The sequence below is a fragment of the Pleurodeles waltl genome, chromosome 4_1 (assembly GCF_031143425.1).
Source record: "Pleurodeles waltl isolate 20211129_DDA chromosome 4_1, aPleWal1.hap1.20221129, whole genome shotgun sequence".
NCBI classification, from domain to species: domain Eukaryota; kingdom Metazoa; phylum Chordata; class Amphibia; order Caudata; family Salamandridae; genus Pleurodeles; species Pleurodeles waltl.
In genome coordinates, this window is record NC_090442.1 from 138,779,026 (window position 1) to 138,803,479 (window position 24,454).

General features: G+C 46.2%; 1 protein-coding gene across 3 annotated transcripts in view; it reads right to left on the reverse strand.

Moving 5' to 3' along the window:
• LOC138287471 (aldo-keto reductase family 1 member C1-like) overlaps positions 1-24,454 on the reverse strand; it is a 194,990-nt gene that overhangs the window by 49,173 nt on the left and 121,363 nt on the right. For all 3 annotated transcript variants that reach the window (XM_069227913.1, XM_069227911.1, XM_069227912.1), the window contains exons 5-6: positions 22,995-23,072; positions 15,147-15,269 (exon numbers count right to left, since the gene is read on the reverse strand). In XM_069227913.1, coding sequence (XP_069084014.1) covers positions 15,147-15,269; positions 22,995-23,072 — 201 coding nt within the window. The remainder of the gene's footprint in view (positions 1-15,146; positions 15,270-22,994; positions 23,073-24,454) is intronic.

The following is a 24,454-nucleotide window of genomic DNA, read 5'->3' on the forward strand; positions in this document are numbered from 1 at the left end:
GGGGGAGGTGTGGGAAAGAGGCAAAGGTTGGACAGGAAATGTTTTTGGGAGACACTGGGACAGGTAGCTGGAGGGGGTTTGGGAGTGGAGGAAGAAGTTGTGGTTGTAGGAGGTGTGCGTTTGGTGACTTTGGGTGAAGGTGCATGCGCTGGAGGCTGTCGTGAGGTGGATGGCTGTTGGGTGGGTGTGTGCCTGCGTTTGTGTATCTTGGGAGGTGGCGTCACAGACACACTGGAGAGGACACAGGGGGTGTGTGAATGGTAGTGGGGGTGGTGACTGCACGTGAGCGGGGTGTGGTGGTGTGTGTGCTGGTGATGGCAGTAGTGGCTGTAGATGTAGTGCATGCAGGTGTGAGTGGAGACGAGACAGGGAGGGAGGAGGGAGACGAGGAGGAGGGGGACACAGTGGAGGCAGTGGATGTTGGTGTGTCTGCATGTGTGTGATGCCTGTGTGATGTGTGGTGCTTATGTTTGCCAGAGCTTCCCTTGTGTGTTGACGTGTGTGCATGCTGGTCTGAAGGTGTGCTTGGGATATGCTGGGGTACAGGGAATTGGGTCTGGGTGGAGGAAGTTGGAGGGGGGAGGCTAGAGACGGGGACAATGGCTGCCATCAGTGCTGAGGCCAGAGTCTGAAAAGCTCGCTGAAGGGCCGCCTGACCAGAATGAATGCCCTCCAGGAATGCATTAGTTTGTTGCAACTGCCTTTCTACACTCTGGATGGCATTCAAAATGGTAGACTGCCCAACAGTGAGGGACCTGAGGAGGTCAATGGCCTCCTCACTGAGGGCAGCGGGGGTGACTGGGGCAGGGCCTGAGGTACCTGTAGATGCGGGGGGCACAGATGTTGCCGCCACCACAAGGGAGCTCCCATCAGACGACGAGTCCGTGTCGCTGGTTTCAGCTCCTGTCCCCGCCGTGGAGCTCCCCTCGCCCTCCGTCCCACTGGTGAACTCCGAGTCCGTAGTTTCGCACTCCAGGGCCATGTGGGATGCAGCTCCATCCTGCTCCGGTGCCACTGCTCCACCGCCTGATGCTGCTAATGCACACAAGAACAGGGAGACCACAAAAAGGGGGGGAACGACAAGACATGTTGAGTGCATGCATTACCGCTACCGTTGGCGGACACGACAGACACAGAAGCCCCCTGCACTACGCCTCGCTCTTGGGCTCCACTGTTCAATTCCTGGGAAATGGCCTACTAGGCTATGGATGACATCTGCACACATGGATGACACAGGGGCATGACTAGGTGTACTTGGCACTCTACAGAGGTGAGGTGGGGTGCCACATGGCCTGCCTTACGGAGGGACCTTGCCTACTAAAATCGCCCTGGCCTAGGGAAACCCACAGCGCACTTCCCCCACCCAGACCCCTCTACTGCACGCAAACTCAGCAGGATGAGAGTGTACTCACCCCCTTGTGGCTGCTGTGATGCCCTCAAGCGCTCATCCAACTCCGGGTACGCCACCGCCACGATCCTGGACATCAGGGGGGTCATGGTGCGACGGGCACCCCTCCCACGTTGGGAGGCCATCCCCAGCTGAGCCTCTGCTGTCTTCTTGCTCCAGCAGCGAATGTCCTCCCATCTTTTCCGGCAGTGGGTGCTCCGTCTGTGGTAGACCCCCAGGGTCCGGACGTCCTTGGCGATGGCACGCCAAATATCTTTTTTCTGGTGGGCGCTGACCTACATGATTTGTACAGGGGGAAGATAAACTTATTACCAACTGCACCGTCACAGTCATTGGCCCCCATCCCTACCCTTGGCATGTGGCACATGCACTCACCGTGATTTCATGCACGCCGCACTCTCCCCCCTTCCTTCTTACATCCACCCCTCTCCACACAGGCATAGCCCATACAGCATGCTCCCAGTGTACTTACCTGTTTGTCTGGAGGACCGTAGAGTAGCGTGTACTGTGGGAGGACCCCATCCACGAGTTTCTCCAACTCCTCCGATGTGAAGGCAGGGGCCCTTTCCCCAGACACACGAGCCATTGTCTCTTCCAGACTGAGGTCACAGCAGCACTTGCAGTGTAGGTCCTCTCCTGTCGAAGATCAGGTATCGAGTGATTGAACAGATAGAAAATGGCGGTCACGTCCGCGGCGGTGCGTACCGTCACCGCCGGCGTACATTGTCATTGGGTCCTGGGACCCATAGGGTCCAATGTTAACCAATGCAGCATTGCGCCGCGGTCTTCGACCGCCTACTGCGACGGTGTACAACGCCAGCGCAGTTACCTCACATCCAATTGTCCCACTTTACAGGTCAGGCAGCCACCATTTCAGGGGCCCACATGGCTTCATTTTTAATTGCGTCACACATACCTAGGCCTAGACTCAACACACATACAGGCCACTTTTTGGATTATGATTGGTGTTCTGTGTAAACTGTGTTTACGTACCTCTGAGTTGTTTGACTCTGTGCTCGCTGTTGTCCTTCATAGGCACCGTCCGCTGGGACATGTGAGGAGATGGCGGCATCCTCCGGTGTACCGACCGTTGGTGGACCTGTCGACAATGGAGGAAAGACGTGATCATCATCTACAGGCTTGACCATGCCACAATCCAGGAACTGTGTACCCAGCTGGAGCCAGACCTGATGTCAGCTATCCGCCATCCCACTGGAATCCCCCCTCTAGTGCAGGTGCTGTCAGTACTCCATTTCCTTGCAAGTGGGTCATTTCAAACAACAGTGGCCATAGCAGCAGGGATGCCAGAGTGTTGTCTGCCCTGATGAAACACATGCGGAGCTACATCGTTTTCCCTCAGGTGAAGGATTTGCCTACAGTGAAAGGTGATTTCTATGCCCTGGGACATATCCCCAACATCATAGGGGCCATTGATAGGACACATGTGGCTTTGGTCCCCCCCACAGGAGTGAACAGGTGTACAGAAACCGGAAGAGTTATCATTCGATGAATGTACAGATGGTATGTTTGGCCGACCAGTACATCTCCCATGTGAAAGCCAAGTTCCCTGGCTCAGTGCATGATACCTACATCCTGCGTAATAGCAGCATCCCTTATGTGATGGGGCAACTACACAGGCACCGTGTGTGGCTAATAGGTGAGCACCTGGAAGCATGTCAGTGGGAATGGTTGTCTGGGGATATCCCTACAGGTTGTGTGTGTCTAACAGTTGTCCCTCGCCATTTGCAGGTGACTCTGGTTACCCCAACCTGTCCTGGTTACTGACCCCAGTGAGGAATCCCAGGACAAGGGCAGAGGAACGCTACAATGAGGCCCATGGGCGAACTAGGAGGGTGATCGAACGGACCTTCGGCCTCCTGAAGGCCAGGTTCAGGTGCCTCCATATGACAGGTGGATCCCTATTCTACTCACCAAAGAAGGTGTGCCAGATCATCGTGGCCTGCTGTATGCTTCACAACCTGGCTTTGCGACGACAGGTGCCTTTTCTGCAGGAGGATGGTCCAGATGGCGGTGTTGTTGCAGCTGTGGAGCCTGTGAACAGTGAAGACGAGGAAGCAGAAGAAGAAGACACGGACAATAGGGTCTCAGTGATCCAGCAATATTTCCAGTGAAACACAGGTAAGAATACAAACCTGCCTAATACATGTACTTAAACACTACTGCCTCTCTACTGTCTGTCGTTTTCACCCAGTGTATGGTCACTGAGTTGTCACTTTCCTTTACGATTTCAAAGATGTGGGTCCCAATGTGTGACATCTCCTTTGATTCCTCATGGACTAGAGCTGTGTGACATAGGTATGTGGACATTACAAATGAAAGAGCTTTTTGCCACAGTAATTGCTAATACAGTATTCCAAAATCACAGACTGACTCCAGATTGTTTTGTGCTTTAAGGGTGTTTATTTTGCTCAATATTGGAGGGGGTAGCAGAATGGTGAGGGGTGATGGCGGAGGAATGTCCATGGCAGAGTCCAGTCTATTAGTCACACAGGTGCATTGCCCAAATGGGCATAGGAAGTGGAGCTGGGGTAGTTTAAGGATGGACATGGTGACAAAGTGGGACAGTGGGATGACATTCAGGGTGGTCTCATTTCTTGGCGGGGGTCTTGGCATTGTTCTCTGTCTTTGTCCTGGATCTCAGGGACCGTTTGTGAGGTGGTTCTCCCTCTGCAGGGGGTGGGGTGCTGGTGTGGTGCTCCTGTGGCGGTGCCTCCTGTCCACTAGCGCCGGCGGAGGTGGTGGGCAGTTCATCATCCAGGCTAGTGTCAGGGGCTCATTGTAGTGCCACAGTGTCCCTCCTGCAGGCGCTGGGTCTCCTGAAACTTGGCCAGTACTGTTGCCATCGTCTCCTGGTAGTGGTGGTAGGCTCCCATGATGTTGGAGAGGGCCTCATGGAGAGTGGGTTCCATGGGCCTGTCCTCCCCCTGTCGCACAGCAGCCCTCCCAGTTCCCCTGTGTTCCTGGGCCTCCGTCCCCTGGACCGTGTGCCCACTACCACTGCCCCCAGGTCCCTGTTGTTGTTGGGGTGGTGGGTTAGCCTGGGTTCCCTGTAGTGGTGGACACACTGCTGCTTGACGTGTCCTGGGGATGGAGGTATGGGCCCGCTGGGTGGGTGCTGTGCTGGTGTTTCCAGAGGGGGGAGGCTCTGTAGTGGCCTGTGACTGGGTGAGGGGAGCCGACTGTCCAGAGGTCCCCGATGGGCCGGGCTGGTCATCTAGATCTAGTTGGACAGAGCTACTGTCATCATTGTGGGCCTCTTCTGTTGGTGGTGTGGACATGTGTGGACCCTCCTGTCCAGTGACGTTGGGTAGGGGTCCTGCAGGGGTATAAAAGGATATTCATTACATCTGTGTGTGCTGTGGTGTGCAATGGGTGGGTGACCGTGTACCCCAGTGCTTGCATTCCTGTGTGAGACCTTGTGTGATGATGGTTTGGGGGAGTATGGGTATGTGCAGTGGCCATGCTTTAGTGATGGGTGTCCATGCTTTGTTGTTGCATGCAGGGCTTGGTGTTAGGATGTGTGGTTTGTGATGTTGGGACATTTGTGAGGAGTTAGAGTGATGGGGGTGAGGGTGAGGGTGGGGGTATGTGCTGGCATGCAGGTAGGGTGGGGGATGTAATAGTTAAGATGTAATTTACCAGAGTCCATTCCTCCATCTATTCCTGCGAGGCCGTCAGGATGCAGAATTGCCAACACCTGCTCCTCCCATGTTGTTAGTTGTGGGGGAGGAGGTGGGGTCTGCCGCCAGTCCGCTGAACTGCAAGGTGGTATCTTGAGACCACGGAACGCACCTTCCCCCGTAGGTCATTCCACCTCTTCCTGATGTCCTCCCGATTTCTTGGGTGCTGTCCCACTGCGTTGACCCTGTCCACTATTCTTCACCATAGCTCCATCTTCCTTGCAATGGAGGTGTGCTGCATCTGTGATCCGAATAGCTGTGGCTCTACCCGGACGATCTCCTCCACCATGACCCTGAGCTCCTTGTCAGAGAACCTGGGGTGTCTTTGCCATGCCATGGGGTGGTGTAGGTGATGTGTGGGGTGGTGTGTGGGGTGATAAGTGTGCTGATATGTAGTGGTGTGTAGTGTGAGGTGCGTAGAAGTTATGTGGGTGATGGTGTTGTGTGCCTGTGGATGCTAGTTTTGTTGATGGTGGTGTCTCTCTCTGGCCTTCTCTCAGTAATTGTGGTCGTAGGGGTTTGTGGGTGATGTGGGTTTGTGTTTTATATTGTAATGGGTGTGTGGGAGTGGTGTGTGTATGTGTATCAGGTGTGTGTATTTTGATTTGTCTAATGTGGCTGTGTTTTGTATGTGTGTGTGTATTTTGAGCGCAGCGGTGTGTACCGCCAATGGAATACCGCGGTTGAAAGACCGCTGCGTGGATTCATGTGTCGTGATAGTGTGGGCGTATTTCTGTTGGCGTGACGGTGTCGGTTTTGTTTTCGCCAGTTTATCACTGACCTTTGGTGTGGCGGACTTGTGTGGGTGTCTGAATTTTGGCAGATTCCGTGCTGTGGGTCATAATAGCTGTGGCGGAATTCCGCGGCCGCGGCGGTACGTTGGCGGTCTTCTGCACGGCGGTAAGCGGCTTTTACCGCCAATGTTGTAATGAGGGCCAGAGTTTTTTAAGCTTCAATATCTCATATAATTAGAATGAGATATTTGTGTTTGATTTAAAATTAAAAAAATAAATTCATAAAAAAAATAAAAAAAATAAATAAAGAGGGAAATGAGTCCAGCTGGACTCAAACTCCCAAAGCTCAGAGTGAAGGTCTGCGAACTTCACACTGAGCTATGTTTTTTTTTTTTTTTTAAATAAATCAAAACCCCTCATGGGATAACTGCTGTCAAAAAACGGAGTGTTTGTTGTGGCTTGGCTGCATCTGCAGAGCTGCAGCCAAGCCACAGTAAATAGCTATGTCTCTATATTTTCGTGTGCTTTTATTTGATATCTGAGAAGTGCCTAAATAAATTCATTACTCAGACTAAGAGTGTTCCATTCTTTGGCACCGTTTCACCCTAGTTTAAAGCAGAGCAACACAGCCCCAGGGACTTGGGCCACCTGGGGGCTTTACAGTAATGAAGCACGTGAGACCATGCTTCATTTTTTAAAATTTTACGGTAGATTCATGGCTCCACCGCGTCTCCACTTGTAAAAAAAAAAAAAAATTTTTTTTAGCCCTGGGAGGGTCTCTCTGGGACCCCACCACCAGAGCTAAGGGGTCAGAGTGTTCGTACCCTGGCCCCTTTTTTTTTCTTTTTTTGGTACTCCGCTTTAGGCGAGTCCCAGGATGGCTGACAACACGTCAACGACTTCTGAAGTGTTATCAGCCTATCAGATCTCTGCACGAGATCGGGAGGGGTCGCAAATCCTTCGCTTCCCTATTTATACAAATTTGTTTTCCCCTTACTTTCTCAAAAACTACTGAACAGAATTATACCAAAACAAAAAAATTGTTGCTTTATGGACTAGGACCTACTTTCCTGCCAAATTTGGTGTAATTCCGTCTAGTAGTTTTTGCGCTATTGCTGTTCAAAATCCCTATGGAAAATGAATGGGAAAATGTGATTTGGGACGGATCACCCAGAAACTTTCCAGGCAGCAAATGATGGGACTGGTAGTTTTTTTTAGAAAGTTTTGTGAAGATTCATCAAGCCATGCCAAAGATATAGGCAAGTAAAAAACACTTTTTATATAGAAACTAGGTCCTAACTATAACTACCTAGTGGCGACCACCACTAGGGGATACATGTATATACACACACATACATACATATCACCTGCTCCATTCCTTCTAAAGAATATCAATGCGTTTCGGTTGCGCTTCTTGATATCAATACAAACATCACTGACTATGTAATCATTAAATACTTTGCATCAGCTGATAGCATCATCGGAGTTGCTCCTCGTCAGACCGGCACTGCAATGTCTGACGGGCACCACTCCGATGATGAAGCATGACATCCTTTTGGATGTGTGAGGTTTCTTGCTCCTAAATTTGAGGACCCCCGCCACAGTTTCCTTTCTCTCCATTTGGAACAGTGCATCTTATATTTTTGACATTACCATCTGTAGCGCCTTTAAGCGGCGCGGGGTTGTACTCAGGTCCTGGCCTATATCCAACCCCTCACTGGCAGCCAACTCCACACCGCACACGGCCTTCGGTCATGCTCAGCATGGGGTTGACCACAGGCCAGGCCCTGTGCCAAACTCCCATCTAATGCTCAAACACCCCCACCACAGCCATGGGCAACTGGTGGGGATGAGCGCAGAGTATGTGTCATTTTAAGGAAGGCAGACCTACTGACTTCCCCAAAGGATCAGTATAACAAAATACAAAAAGTAGGCCTATTTTGCTTTATGAAGGGATCAGGATATCAACATGCATAAAGCCCATATATTGTCTTTTATTTAAACAAATGGCCAATAATTACAATGCCATGCATATTTTAGGAATTCCCGCAAAGCAATATTTAATAAAAGTGACAGGCATAAAAAATACAATAAAGTCTAATTTAAAAAATACGAAAATGTTTTTTTCAACAGTTTTTAAGCAGCAAAGTGCAGTCATAGGGGGTTCTGCACTCCAGCTGAAAAGCATGGAGCTCCAGCTACAAATGTTTCAAAAATATAATAAGCTCTCATGTGGTCATGGATTTAGTGACCCAGGAGACTTACTGTTTTTTTAATGTTGCTGAGGGGCTGCTGCACTCCCTGCAGCACCTCATAACATAAGAAAAAATACTTTCTGGTAATCCTACCCTTTCTAGAGACATCACCAAGTTCCACAAAACAAACCTTTGAGGAGCCCTCGAAGAGCATTATGGGGTGCTCATTCACTATACTTATATATTTTTTAATTTATTTTGAATGTCCCAATGACCACTTGAGACACCAAGATCCTTACTTTTGTTCAGTGCTGCAGGGGGATACCGGCCCTGAAGGTACCCCTGCCAATGCTGTGGCATCATTGTTGATTTTGTGGCAGCCAATCAGATATCATATCTATTGGCTCCACAGATCCTCTGTTGGCATGAAACATACAAGTTTTTGAGACTTAATATCCCAAAAACACAAAGCATGCTTTCTGAGCCAAGGCCTAGCTTTCTGCCAAGTTTGCTGCAATTCTGTTGAGCAGTTTGCTGTCCAAGTTTCCCATGAAGAAATGAATTGGAAAATTAGTTTTGGGACCCCCCCACCACCATTGTCTCAACCCATGTTTAACGGATCAGCCCAAAACTTTCCAGGAAGTAGCTGAGGTGGATGAGTCGTTTTTTCAGAAAGTTTTGTGAAGATTCCTCAAACGGCACCTAAGTCATAAGGCAATGAAACAATGTTTTCATTCACAAAGCATTTTGTTTTACAGCAACACTCAACTGTTAATGTTCGTGCCCAGCCTCTTAGGGAAACCACTCCCATTTTGATAATTAAAGCGATGAAGGCGGCACTCCACAATATCTATGCAGTCAGAATTAACTTATAACACCACAGCAACTAAAATAATTTTTGTTAAAGTCTTAATAGCTCATCTCTGTCAAAGTACCCAGCATGGCAATAACAATAGGAATTGTTTTTAGCATATTTTTCACTGCTGTACCTCTACAGTTGTTATGCTTCCCCTCATCACAAAATGTGCACAGGGAACAAGACTTAAAAGAGGTTGAAGTGAACTCAGCCTGGGCATAATTTTCATTCAGTCAGTGTAATTTAGGGTATGCTCTGTGATGTCATGTAACAACTTTGCATGTAAAGCCCAATATTATGCCATTATGGAATGTCACAGAATAAGAATTCTATTTGAAGACAAATCCTTACACAAAAAGCACAGTAACACCATGACCAGCACTAGTGTGAACAGCAGCTTTCAAACACAAGAAGCAGTTTTTTACTGAGTCGGAAAACATACATTTCAGGTTGAACTTTTGCTAGTTCAGGTAACCTTTTAGCAGAAAATACATTTTGCTTTCTTTTTTTTAGCCAAGGAAAGGTGTCATGCAGACTGGGAGGCTACAGTAGTGCATTAGCAAATTTCTCTTCCTGTCCTGAAGGCTCCTCCCTCTGCTTTGTTGTGTCCTTGCTCATTTTGGATTTGGATTTTTGAAGCATCACTCTCTTTTTGCCTGTAATCTCTGCTGCATCTACACTTTTTTAAATACATAAATTTTTACTTTTAGGGAAAAATCAACTACGTTCAATGCAGTCAATTATAAAATGTATGGGAGAGGGCAGGCACCACTATTTTGATTCCTTTTTTTCTCTTTGTTTGTTGCTGGATGAAAATGAGTTTTGGAGTAGAGGCCTTTGTGGGATCTACATTTTCAAAGGATAATGGGGGTCATTCCGACCCTGGCGGTTTCAAACTGCCAGGGCCGGGGACCACGGAAGCACCGCCAACAGGCTGGCGGTGCTTCCAGGGCCATTCTGACCGCGGCAGTAAAGCCGCGGTCAGAAAAGGGGAACCGGCGGTTTCCCGCCGGTTTTCCCCTGGCCCAGGGAATCCTCCATGGCGGCGCTGCTTGCAGCGCCGCCATGGGGATTCCGACCCCCTTCCCGCCAGCCTGTTCCTGGCGGTTTTTACCGCCAGGAACAGGATGGCAGGAACGGGTGTCGTGGGGCCCCTGGGGGCCCCTGCACTGCCCATGCCACTGGCATGGGCAGTGCAGGGACCCCCTAACAGGGCCCCACAAAGATTTTCACTGTCTGCTTAGCAGACAGTGAAAATCGCGACGGGTGCCACTGCACCCGTCGCACCCCTGCAACTCCGCCGGCTCCATTCGGAGCCGGCTTCATTGTTGCAGGGGCTTTCCTTGGAATGGCCACCGCGGTCTTTTGACCGCGGGGCGGTCATTCGGCGGCCAGATATTGGCAGGCGGCGACCGCGGCCCGCCAATATCAGAATGAGGGCCAATGTGTGCTCATTTTTGGTATAGGGCTGGTTTCATATTTCTGATTATTCTTCATTTTAATCAATTTTTTAGGAACATCAATATTAGAAGAAGTCTATGTCATTTCAGCTAGTTGTTTGTTTTTCTCCTAATATAGTTTCCTGATATCTGTATACTGGCTGATAGTAGTACTCTATAGTACACGGTTGCTATTTTTGCCTACCTCCCCTCCCCAAATTGGAGTCCCATGAGTCCGCCAGCTATTATTTAATTAATTTACTTGTATTTTGCCTGTCTCCCCTTGCATCCCTAGGGGTACTTTGGACCCGGAAGGGCTTCGGCTGTTATATAATTATTTATTTTTTATTACATTTTTATTTAATTATTTATTTTTTATTAGAGTTTTGCCTGACTGCCCTTGCCTTCCTTGTCCCATGGGCCCTGGAGGGACACCACATTAGCTTTTACCATGAAATGTGTAGTTAGTTAGTTTATACATGGGCACACTATTCTTAAGCATTTGTGACAATGATGATGACTTGTATTACATTGACTGAATTGCTCAAGTCCCTCTGACTTCCTCCGTCATTTATATAGCATGGAAGTGCATAAGACATCAAGCATGACTCTGGTTCAGAGAGAAGGCAGCAAACTACCTGACTGAGACCCTAGAATCCTCTGTTAGGGGCTTCCCCTCATGCTGAGTGATACTCATACAAGAAGTAGTGAAGCTGGCCCTAAAGAAGGTGCTGTCAAGAAAGTGGCTAATGGCATCAAGCCCTCATCCTTTTTCCAGAGACATGATGTACCTGCTACACTGTCCTCTGGGCAGGAAGGGACTGTGAGAAGGATCACCCATTGATGAATGGCACAACTATCAAACCAAAGCCTGTGCCTCCCAGTGCTGCAGTGACTGAAGTCATGGAAAGCAGTGAGTCTGAAATTGAATTGTTCTAGCAGTAAAAACCAATCCTCATAGTAAAGTCAACAATAAGAATCACAGTCTGCAATCCCTGATCTTCCGGAAGTAGTAGCAGATCAAGACACTAAGCATGCTCCAGAGCAGGATGTTCTTACGCCTGCTCTTCCACTGGACACATTAGCTTCACATTCACTGACAAGGGAAAGAAAGCATTAACCCATCTTCTCCAAGCCCCCCTTCTGATAATCTTAACACAGTTGACAACCCAACCAATACCCACCATGAGAGACGAGGGAAAAGGAAGTTTCCCTGAAGTGTTCGAAGGGTAGAAGATGAGGATGAACCAGTGATTGTTAGAGAGGAGAGTATGGAGTGCAGATCACTTCTATTCAAACTCTGAGTCATATAGTTCCATCAGCACCGCTTGCTTTCATCTTTTCAAAAAACCCAAAAGCCAGCAGCAACCGCCACCCATGGTACTGTTGTTCCCAGGACTCACTAGACACCACATGAAGACAGCAGCTGCTGGCTGTGCATTCCAGTCACCTAGAGCGGCCTTCCCTCGTGCCCCTGGGCTCTTAGCTATTGCCCCTTGCTCCTCCAGCTCCAAGATGGCAACTGCTTGTCTGAGAGTGCAGCTGCATTTTTAAGGTTTTCATTGTCTTTTCTTTTCATTTTTCATCATGGCTGTTTCTTCCTTGATTCCTTTCTGGTTTTTCGCAAATGTTTCTGTTTCCTGTAGTGTCATGTTTGATGTAATTTCCTTTTCCTGTTCTTTAACCATCCAAAGGCTTTAGTTTGATTGAATGTGTGTTGCAACAAAGCTGTTTTCCTTGGCTTATTTTCTCACACTCTCCATTTGCTGATCTTGACTGTTCTTACCTAATGACTTATGCCGACTACCCCTCCTGGGTATAGACCATCAACCAGGACTCTCCAGCCATCTCAGTCTTGGGTTTTCTTTCAATGGGACTCCAGGTGTGAACCATCTACTCTCAGTCAGCCTCAGTGGCAGGTGTTACTTGGCCTCCTCTTTTCCTTTTCTATTGAGGATTCCAGGTCAGGGCTTTCCTGGTGGTGTTTGATGCAGGCTTGCGGAGGGTGTGACCCATCTAGCCCCAGCGTCATTCAGAATTTCTCCATGAGCAGGGAGTTGGAAAGTCTGCTGCCATAGGTTGGTGTTGCTGATAGTGTTTGGCCAGCACATGAGGAGTATTTTTCTCACACAGGTATTGATGGAGATCTGGACTTTGTTGGTGGTGATTACTATTGTCCTCCACGTTTCTGCTTCATACAGGACTGGTTTTACACTGGTGTTAAAAAGTCTGATCTTGTTTTGCAGCTTTAGGTCCTTGGAGCTCCAGAGCTTCTTTAGCTGAATGAAGGAAACTCTTGCTTTGCTGATTCCTGCATTGATGTTGGCATCTGTGCTGCCCTGCTTGTTATTGGCACTGCCCAGGTAGGTGAAGGCCTCAACCTCCTTCAGTGCATCGACTGCCAGAGCGGCTGCATTTGTGCTGGCCGTGTTAGCCTTCAGAATCTTGGTGTTTCTCCTATGGACGTTGAGGCCAAGTTGTGCTGATGTGGCTGCCACACTGTTCGCTCCTGAAGAATTTCCCTATTGGATTCCGGACTCCTAGGTTTCTTCAGCCTTCAGAATTCTTCGTCAAGCAAGGAGTTTTTTTATGCCTTTGGCTTTTTGCTCCCGAGAAGGTGTCAGTGTCTCAAGGGCACTTGCCTGCTACATATTCCAGTGTGTGAAGACATTGTGGTTTCCAGAAACAGTCACATACATCGCAGAACACAGACCCAGACAAGATTACGTATAAGCATACAGATCTGAAGACTGGCACTCCTACAGCAGTCACAACCCACCTTGGCCAAAAAGAACAGCCTAGCTACACTTCAACAATTTGTTCAGTCTTTGAGACAGAAAGACAAAGTTTCTGTCCTAGTTTTGGACTTGTTTACACTCAGGCCACATGAAGAACACATAAGTAGAATGCTAAATTTTCAGCAGAAAAGTTAATCAAGGTAACCATCAATCACACACAAGGTGGTGGGAGAAATGCTTGCAAAAAGACTAACCATTAGCAATCTCTTGTGGTAGCATTCCAGCCCATCGCTTTTCACCCACTGTGCCATTCTAGACAAAGGCCCACCTTATGCAAATCAATACTGTTTGCTCCTCATGGGAACAGTCCATCCCAACCTGCCAGGCAAGCCCCCACCAGCTGGGAACACAAGCAATTCCAGACTAGTGTTAGCCTTGTTAGGATTGTTAATACCAGTGACAACAAGCATAATACTAGAAGACTAAGATCACCCTTACATTCCAGAGTAGGGACTGACAAAGTAGGTGCATAATGGGTGGGAAAAATATTACTGTATTGTAATAAAGTCTTTGTAAGAGATCTAGAACAAACACTTACGGGTAAACCAGGTATAGGATGTGCCAATTTAATACTCATAGATGAACTAGTTGACATTAGATAAATAATATTTACAAGCTTCTTATCATGTCAGTCTCAGTGCTGTCTCAGTTTGATGATAAGTGGTGTGTAATGAAATGTAAATACATTGTTTTGCTTATTACAGTAGTTGGAATTCAATGAATACATATCACATTGTTTTAATACCATGCTCCTAGAATTCCTGCTGATATGTGCTGTGCTGCAAAATGCACTCTTCCTTTTAGACATGTGCTGCCCAGCATCGGCACATAAGAGGTGAAAGCAACTTTTTCTCAAACGATGGCACAAAGAAAATATATCAACAGATTGCTACTAGGCAGAAGAAACAACAGCTTTAATTTAAAGAGTGAAAGTCAAGCAATGATGTGCTGAAGCACAATCTGTCATCCAGACACATGCACAAGCAAGTCAGCTGCTATCTTGGAATGTTTGCTTTACAGATTCGCTATTTCATGTTTGCTGCCAATGTGTACACATGTAAGCATATCCATCACATTACACCAGTAGGCGTTTAGTCTTTTTTAACTAACTTCTCCAACGTGGCCAATGGCATGCATGTTTAACTTTGTTTAAAAGTAGGCATAATTCCTCCCTCCAGTTTGGCACAGCAAAGCAGAGACCTAGATGCCTTCTAGTTTAGTAAACTCCCTTGGATCAGGCACTGTAACAATTTTCAGAAAGGCTTTGTCTCCTAAAGGGTCTCAAAAGGGATACTGCTATCTTCAGAGGTGATTCGTAGCTTGATTGGAATTAGCAATCCAGCCTGAACAAATATAGTGCTTTGCAACAATTCTATGGTTTTTGTTTGTTTCTTTGTTGGAAGGGCCCAGTATGAGACATAATCATGTTTGTCAAAATGGTTTTCTTCCATCCTGCATGGGACCAAATGCATGCACTTTCACCCCACGGCAAAGCTTCCTTTTCTGGTATTTGACCCAGAACACTTCCAGACACAACCTGAAAAGGAATGATGACTATGCCACTATTCAAATAAATTGTTCATTCTTGACAACTCAACAATGCTATTTCATGGAGAACTCTTCTGGGATGATACAGTGACTCAGACAAGACAAGAAGAACCAGACACCTCCGCTAGTCTGGACCCCTACTTGCAGTCATCCCATGCATATGGAAAACCAGATTCCTACATCGCTCCTAATGCATTGAACGACCTGCCACCACACATAAGAGCATCCCCCCATTTCTTACAAGACGCTGAAGACATGGCTTTCGGAATAGTCCCACTAGTCCATAGGTGTGGCCCAACTCAGCGCCAGGATACCCTCGTTGGTGATAGTGTGCTCTACAAATCTGCACCACTTGGATTACAATAATCAATTTAAACAGGGGATAACACTGAAGCAGAATAGAATCCACCAAAGGTTTTACAACCAGAGAGAATACAGGGGTGTAGTTTGGAATTACAGTTGCTTACCTGGTTACAGACTGGTTTGTACTTGAGTCCTGGTTTGTTAAGGATGAGCTCCAGTTGTCTGCGGTTGAAATTTGAGACCCCAATGGACTTCACAAGACCAGCGTCCTTGCAAGCCTCCATGACCTGCTCGGCAAAAACGCAAGAAACCTATTAGCAAGACTTACATACGCCTGAAGTATTATAACTCAGAGGAAGATACCAGTAAAGTGAAATATTTGATAGATTAAATCAAAGTATGAAAGAACATCAAAAATCCACTAGGACAGTTCACACAAGAAGGCTGTTTCAAGAATCTACATATGACTCTGCCCTCTGATTTCATGTAAAGTTTGCCTGGTGCTGCATTCATAATGTTAAGGGACTCACTGCACCTCATGTGAAGGTTTTAAAAATGAACAAAACCTACCAAACACTATGAACATAAACGTTTCCAGGCACAGCCAAAGAGTACACATTGTCCAACAATGTATTGTTAGAGAACAGTTAACTGCCCACATCTCTATACCCAGGCTACACATATATTGCTTACTCTGAGAATCAAGTAATAGAACCTTCCATAGACTAATGGTGGGACTTGGAGGAAACTGAACTAAGGAGTGAGACGCCTTGCCTTTTGTTCTTCTGACAGTGAGCAGGAAAACAGATGAAAATTCCACTCCCAGCAAGTAGGAGCAGTTTTCCCAGAGACCCCAGTGCACTGTCTAAGTGGCATACGAAGCCACTCAGACCAATCCCGATGCTGCTCGCATGCAAGAGATAATATGAGAGCAGCACCAGGATTGCATGGGGAGTCTGTCCTGTTATCACAGGGCCTGCTGGGACATCAGGAGAGAAGAGGAACGATGTGGCGGCCAGCGGAGTCGGCATGGTAAGGTTTTTTTTTAAATTATTATTTTATCCCCCGTACCATACCCCTGCCTGCCCTTCTCCTTGAGATTTGCGGCAGCTGCCACTGGCGGTTTGGGCTGTAGTCATGTCTATGTAGCCTTGGGACCACCACCTCCCCAGGCCAAGACTAATTTCACAAATAGGGAAGGGGCTGCTCCCTTGGCTGCGATCGGCCCCATGGACACCATCCCCCAGAGCCTGGCCTTGCACTTTCAAACGGAAGGGGGCTTACCCTGGGACATAGTAGTTTATCTGCCTGCACTAGTGCAGGCAGGGAAACTTCTGTTTGCTCTAATTTGGTGGGAGCCATTTGAAAGGTCCTGCCAAGCAAGAGTAAATAGTAATTCTGCTTCCAGCATGCAGGAGCAGTAAAAATGCTCCTGTCCTCTGGGGGTGGACTTTGAAAAAATTGTGAGATCCTTTTTACATAATGGCAATGTTGCAAGGAATGGGCTCCCAGGGCCAAATACAACCAGGGGCCATGATCTCCCTCCCCTAAAAAAGGTGGCAGGCAATGGGAGATGGGGTCCATGGGGCGAAATTGGCCCGGGTTGTGGGCTGGGTGCCCCTGACAAGGACTGCCTGCCTTTGGGGGGTTGGTGACAGGGCCTGGCTGCAGGAAAGTACCAGGGGCCAACCCCAAGCAGCACACAGCCAAACGCTGTTGGCTGTTGACTGTCCTTGCAGCCTTTTTACATTTGTCATGTTGGGCTGTAGGCATCCCTAACCAGGACCCATGAGCACAGTGGACTCAAAACCCATGACCAAGGTTGCAGCTAGAGGGTGATCGGCAGATGTGGTCAAGCCTTTTTCGCTGTTAGCAATTGTGCTCAGACTGACTGGATGGGTGTAAATCTCCCATGGGGCCTGTCGACGTAAGGAAAGACACATCTTCATAGATTAGCTCTATTAGGCCGCCCTTCATCAACTACCCTCACCTGTTCACAGAACACTTCCGGAGGTGGTAGGGGAACCCCGCTCAGTAATGGAAGAAATTATTAAGAGGTAACAGTGAGCAGTGTGGCCCAACAAGACATAAAGGATGCATTTAAGATGCAACTTTCTTCACATTATTTATAGAGAGTTATTATTCACACTAAATCAACACAAAGTATGCAGGTCTTTTTATGACCATGAATACTGACAAAATTGTGAAGGCACAGAGGTGGAGTGGTCCTCTTCTGGGATGAGTCTGCCTAAGGATTTGAGCAAAACTGTTTCACAAACAAGTTTCTGAAGTCCGGAAGCCTGTCAAACCTCTTAATGTTAATCTGGAGTCTCGCTGCTGGGGAAGTTTGTGGCAATTTTCTCAGCTCTTGATAAGGCTCAGACATCATTTACAAGAATTTTCCCTCTGGAGGCCTTCGCTGGGGGTGGAAAAAGTCAGGGGCTGCTCCTCCTTCCATCCTGTTAATCAAGGTTTCTGTAGATAGCTTAAGATGAGGAACAGTGGATAGCAAAATACATGCCAAGCAAGATCCTTTTTCCCTTCATGAGGCTAGAGCAGGTGCAGAAAAGGATCGTTTATGGGAGCCAATACCCCAGGGGGATTTTCTGGTAAAGATTATACATTCTTTCTTTCTAGAGATAGGAGGGCGATTAAGGTGGTTTAGGCACAGATAGGAGCAGCTAATCACTAACCAATAGGTCTTATTAAAGATTTAAGGTTTCCATGCAGAATGTTATGGTACCTCAATTTAGGCTTCTCTGCCCCAACCCTTGAGATTCTCAAACCAAAAAATGAGCCTCATTGACAAAGAGGTCAAGGAGATGACACCCAAGAGGGTTTCTAAGCAAATCTTCCAACTAGTAAAAAAAACTAAACAATTCAATGAGTTGCTAGATTACCACCCCTTCAAGATGAAGAAGATGAGAAATATGCTCATTATAGGGGACTGGATGGTCAGGCTCATTATGGAGGACCCTTGTCTAATGGTTCCCATCTTTGACCATCAGATGATATTTCTTCAATTCTGGTGACTGAGCCAGGTGTATGAGCTTCGAGCACTACTGTTTAAACTGTCCTCAGCCCCTAGTGCATTACCAAGTGGCAGAATACTTCAGGACAATATCCTACTGATGGATCATTGCAGACAGAAATTGTTGTCCAATCCGAACACAACTATTGCTCTGCTTCTGGACTTCATCATAAACAAGGAGAAGTCAGATCTGCCCTTTATCAAACAATGACATTGCTTAGTCTTCTAGAGAAGAAGATGACAATAGAGAAGGAATTGTGGACCGCCATTCAAAGGGACAGGTTGTGCTTAAGGCAACTGGCTAGAGTCGCAGGTCTTCTGTCAGTGCTGATTCAGGCCATCCCGGAATGCCTTCACTACACTGCCCTACAGAGACTGAAGGCAAATCATCTTAGAAGAGAGATGACTTTCCTGGAGATCATATAGCTATTGTTGAAGGCCCAAATGGAGATCCAGTGGTGGCTGTATCATAGGGAAGTGTGGAACAGAAGAGCGATATTCGGAGTCTTCCCAGACATGCTTGCAGATCAGATGGCAGGTGATGGGGCTAGAGAACTAGGTGTGGAGATATCTCTATGGGAGGAAAAGGGACGGAAGACGAGCTGAAATTCCACATAAATTGCCTGGAGCTTCTGCCAGGCAAGTTCACTATCAAATCCCTCATGAAAGACAAGGAGCCTGATTACAAGTGAAGGTGCTATTTATCACACCTGGTAAATAACTAAATCCTGGGGTTCAATATTTATCAGGTACAATAAATTGCACCTATTACAAGTTATTGGGGAATAGCATATATATTTTGGTGTTTAATACACCATAGTCTGGATGGTAGGGTAAATACTGTGAACATTTCCCCTGTTAAATTTCACCGGGTGTGACCTGCTGAAATTTAACAAATGTTGGGTTATCTAACTTATCTGCTAATTATTCAATGTGTTAAACAAAACCAAACTCGTAATTCCATCCCATGCGTAAACAGGGGTTCATGCATGGGACAGAATTAACCGCCCAACTTTGTAATCAGAGCCTTCTTGTCTTGCTGCATACTCCTGAAAATGGCCAATGTGTTGGCAATGAGATACATCATCAAAGTCCAGGAACCTGCCAGAACTATCTAAAGATTTCTGCCACTTCTGTCGGGAGAGTAAAAAATATCAGTAACAGTGGAACTCTTAACAGGAGAATAAAATGAAGCAACAGACGGGAACTCAAGATACAGATGGGACTCAAGTGGATGGAAACTGAAGCTTCGTCTTCGAGACACTGATGGCAAGACATTGCAAAACAGAACTTTTCACATCTAGGATAAACAGTCAACTTCGGGATTACTTCAGATGGAAACTGGATCAATGAGCGAATTGGTTGGGCACTCAGAATTATGCATTTTTGTAATCTGTCATGATTGACAGAGTATCAGCCCAAGTGAGATGACAGTTAGCAGATCTGCTACTGGGCACTCCCATTTGAATATCAAAAGCATGGGTCCCAGGCTTAATTTGTGAATGGAAGAGTGCTGACGCTCATGCTCTGCTCAGAAGCCCACAGTGGGTGTAGATAAACGATGGTGCACAGAATACCAAGGGTTTGTAGTCTTGAATCCAACTCATGCCTCTTTATTCCACTACCCGACACTCCCTGTCCCTTTATCTCGCTACTGCAGGTTCCTCCTTTCTCCCTTTGTGATGGTTTTACTGTCATTCTCTTCCTCTGTCTTTCAGATAAGTGTGTCTTTCCCTCCCTTCCTCTCAGCAAATATCTGATTTGTAAAAATAATTGCCGGTGTCCCTCACTGGCAACTAGAGACTCAATTTAAGCACTATTCCCAAGTCTAACGTAGCTATCTTTGTAAACTCCAAAAGCACTTTCAGTAGTCTCAGATATTCTGATGGATTCCAGGGATCAGTCTCACTCTCTAGAGGATTACAGAGGGTTGCCTCAGACTGATGGCCTGGAGGTTTCATGGGTAATTGGAAAGACCAAGGAATTTGGGAAGTTTCTGCTGACATTATACAAGACCTGGGCTGGACCTGCCACTTGGTTTGCAGGAAGTGGCTTTCTGAAGTAAGAAGACAGATTTGAACGCCACTTCTTTTAAGATGTTTTTCATCTGAATTGGGTTACATGCTTATGAACTGAATCTGCACTGGATTTGAATTGCTTTAGACAGAGGCAATGGGATTATGATTTTTACTTGTGATTGTGAGTTTATTTAAACATTCTATTATTGCACATCATTGTCAGACTACACTTTTAGAAGAGTAGCCTCTCTTCCTCACCGCTCCCTCACCATGCTTCAATTGTGGATATTGGTTTACACATATATGGATGCCATCTTTGTTGGCGCTCTAGTCTTTTTGCCTTCTGACCTATTTCATGAAGCCTGAGCCACGGATGCCCACAGCGGGCACACTGCTGGTGCACTAAGGGTGCCACTGGCAAGCCTGTCTTTGCCCCTACGCTGCCGGGGACCAGGGACCTTGCATCTTTTCAAAGAGATGTTCTTACTTACTTAGCTGTGCGACTACTTCAGCTGAGGACTAATGTAGCTGTTCTGACTTGTAAAAATCATACCTTTTCGTGAACATTGCAAAGGCACTCACCATAGCAATAAGGCAACCAGGCATCTGAATTTATTTGTCTTCACAGATGAAGAGCGCCCGATGTAACATTGTTAAATGAAACATGGCTTGATGAAAGTACAGTGCCGGATGTAGTGCAGATCGTCCCCGCAGGCTATGACATCATCAAATAGGACCAGGTGGGTAGAAAGCTACTTATGTTCAATGAAAATCACCCAGAGCTACAGGATTGTGAAAGTGCCCCTTTTTCTATCAAATATTCGGCCACATATGTCCTTTCAAGGCCCCTTATCTATTGCCCTGCTCTCTCTCCTACTCACTTCCTACAAACTTTACCTTAAGCATTAGCTATAGAAGCTCTTAAATCAGCAAATTTCACACTATAAGGTGACCTTAATATGCATCTCGAGGAGCTGCATTGTCCACAAGCCAACAACCTGATACAGGACTCAGCTGCAATCCGACTCACACAATTAGCTAATTCCTCTGCACATAAGAAGGCCACCTTCTTGGCTCGGTGTTTTCTAATATCTATGATCTATCAGTAAATTTGCCATTTCTAGTACTGTGGTCCGGTCACTTGGTATTTCCAATACTAGCTTTTTTTCCTTTGAACTGTTGCTCTCCATCTAAGAATATAAGTAGGAACAGATGTTGGTTTAAATGTGATCCAACAGAACTGAATTCTCTTCTATCATCTACAAAACTAGAAATTAAGGAGTCTGTGACTGAGGGTGATCAGATTACCATGGAGCTTAACAGCGGCCCTTGGCAAGAATGCACTGGTCCTGGGGCAAAGATGTCTGCCCCTTATCTCGATTCACAGTTACAAGACCTGAAAAAGAAATGCAACATTTTGGAGCAAAAGTAGAGAAAGACTTATGATGCTGATAACAAACAGGAAAATAAGAAGGATTTTAAAGGTTATTAACACCTATCACTATGGCACTAGGAAAGCTCGGGCAAGTTTTTCCGTATGAAAATTGATAATGATGCCAACTCAGCAAAAGAAGGGTTCCTGATAGTGAAGTCTTTCACTGACCCTGCAGCAAAGAACCCAGTGTCAGTTCCGTCAGACTCTCGATACAGTGACTTAGCCGCTTTTTTCCCCAGGAAAATACTCAACATTTATGCTTCCTTCCCTACTCTGAGAAAGGCCTCCTACTAGATCGCATGGTCTCTCAATATGAGGGCATGAGCACCTCTTTGTATGCTTTTTGACCTATTGAGATGAACAATTTAGATCTGGTCAGGAAAGTCAAATCTGGTTCTCTATTAGACCTGGCTCCAACTTATATTCTCAACCTTGCAGCATAATCTATTTTCCCTGTGGTAAGGGTGATTTTGAATAAATTTCTTTTGAGTGGAATTGTACCTAAGGCCTAGACACAGTCTGTAGCCTCTATTAAAAGACCCATTCTTTGACCTCGGCCATTCATAAAATTAGAGGCTGGACTTACTCCTTCCCTTACTAGAAGTGTTGGAGAAGCATGTCAATACTCATGTATCTGAGATTTTACGACTTAATCATCTGCTCCACTCATCCCAGACAGGTTTCCATAGCACCGAATCAGTCCTTCTGGCGGGAACTGGGGACCTCAAATGCGCTCTGGGTCTGGGCAGAGTAAGTCAGTCTTAATCTTATTAGACTTCAGTTCGGCTTTCGACACGGTTTCCCATACTATCTTGCTGGTTTGGAACTCCAGGCTTTGAAATGGTAGTCGGCCTTTTTTCAGGATCGAAGCTTCCAGGTATGGTATAATTCTTATTATTCAGAACGTATCCTTGGATAGGGAGATCTCCAGTGCTAATCTTTGAGCTCCACATTATTCATTGTTTATATCTGCCCCTTTTCAGACATAGTTCAGTCCTTTGGACTTTCATTTGTGTAATATACAGATGATACCCAATTGGTCATCTTGCTAGTCCCTGAGCATCATTCTAAAGTGGCATGCCTTAGGCCACTATGGTGCAAGGATGCCTGCGTTGCAACAGGCAGCCAGATTCAGCACCGGCGCTGGGAGACACGCAGGGGTTCACCGTATTCCTGTAAATAGGACGCATCCTTGCTTTTCAAAAGTGGCACAGCGCGGTGCCACTATTTTTGCCACAACACCGCGTTGCGCCATTTTGTCATAACTATGGACCTTAGTCTGTTCCTGCTGAGTAATCCTGGAATCTTCTAAAGAATATATTTTTTTAAAACATAAGCACACTCAGCAGGCACTTCTTCTCTTATGTGGTATGTCACTGCTGCCAAGATATAACAAGCCTTAATCAAATGCTGGCTTTCCCTTACGTTTTATAGAAACAGGTATAGACCATCATCGATGGAGCTATCTCAGACCATCCACTGTCTGAAACTTGCTCCTCTTTGCAATCCTCATCTCATTATTCCATACCTCCCACATGGCGCACAGGTCAGTATTCAAGCACATGGTTTTTCCAGCTTCATCCATTGGAGAAAAGCTGTCTCTAGGCTGAAAAAAGAAACAGAAGAATGAGGTAAAAGCACAACTGCAGATCCATGCCACTTGTGTTTTTAAGGCGCAGTGGTGCAGAAAATCACAACTCTCTAAATTGTGAACATATCCTTCATTTCAGAACGTAGCCATCTACCGCTGCTCCATCTGGGTTTTCAAGGTGTGCGTTATGTCTTGTGCTGTGTGTATGTGTGTGTTCTGTTTATGTTGTGCTGCATGCATGTAGGATGTATTGTCATCTGCTCTCTGTGCGTGGGGGTTTGTTTGAAGTTTCCTTGTGTTAGTATGGAGAATGTTGATTATGGTTACAGGAGAATTGATGAAAGCTCTGAGTATGGACCTGGAAGTGGTCTGCATGAAGCGTTCAGAATAAACAGCAATCCAACTTGCCATTATCGTAGGCAGTATGCAAATTCACCCTTTGGATGGACCCTACGTTTGCAAAGGCATGTCACATTTCTGATCACCATTAACTCAACAGACCATGCTCCCAACTTCTCTGGTGGTGCATTCTAAAGACTACCTTACATCATACTTGCTCTTGAGTTCTTAATTATTTCCAATGTCCAGCATGGATGCTGCTTCTGAAGTCAGCAGCAATCCAATTTCCAGCAGTTTGGTCTGATTTCCAAAGAAGACCCTGCCCTTGTGACTAGACTAATTTGATTGAGTTTCCAGCCGCCACCTATTTTTGTTTGGCCAGAATGTTTAGGCAAAGTAGACTCTCTTGGCACTGAAGACACAGCCAGATCTTCTTAAATGACACGACATACTTGATATATGAGATTCCCCATAGGTTTCACTTAACCTCCTGGACCTTAAATAGTTTACAGATTGTCAGTCACTACAATAAATATCAATATAGACCTGTATCCAGTACATAAGTCCTTTATAAATAGAATGTATCAAGAGATTAAAATTCATACACCATATGACAAGGAGCAACAATAAACAACAATGGTGTGCCACTATATTGTCTTTTGCTCATCTGCTCACCTTTTATCTATTTCGCTCTATTTTTGCACCTCTTTGCACTGTGTGCTCACTTCTTCACTAGGCACCAATGCTGTTTATTGTTGATCCTTGCCGCACAGTATATGAGTTTGCATCTCTTGATACCTTTTATATATAAACAGCTTAGGTACTGGACCTAGGTCTATATTGACATTTATTTTTCTGTGATTGTATTGACTGACAATCTTTAAACTATTTAATATCCATGTTGTTAGGTGAAACCTGGAGGGAGTCTGTTGCTTCTCTGATTAGAAAAAAATCTAAGCAGTAGGATACTGAATGCACAGCATACAAAGATGTTTTGGTGAAAGCAATATTTGTATATCTTTTCTGTTACTTTCCTTCTTCAGCGTTGTCCATAATAC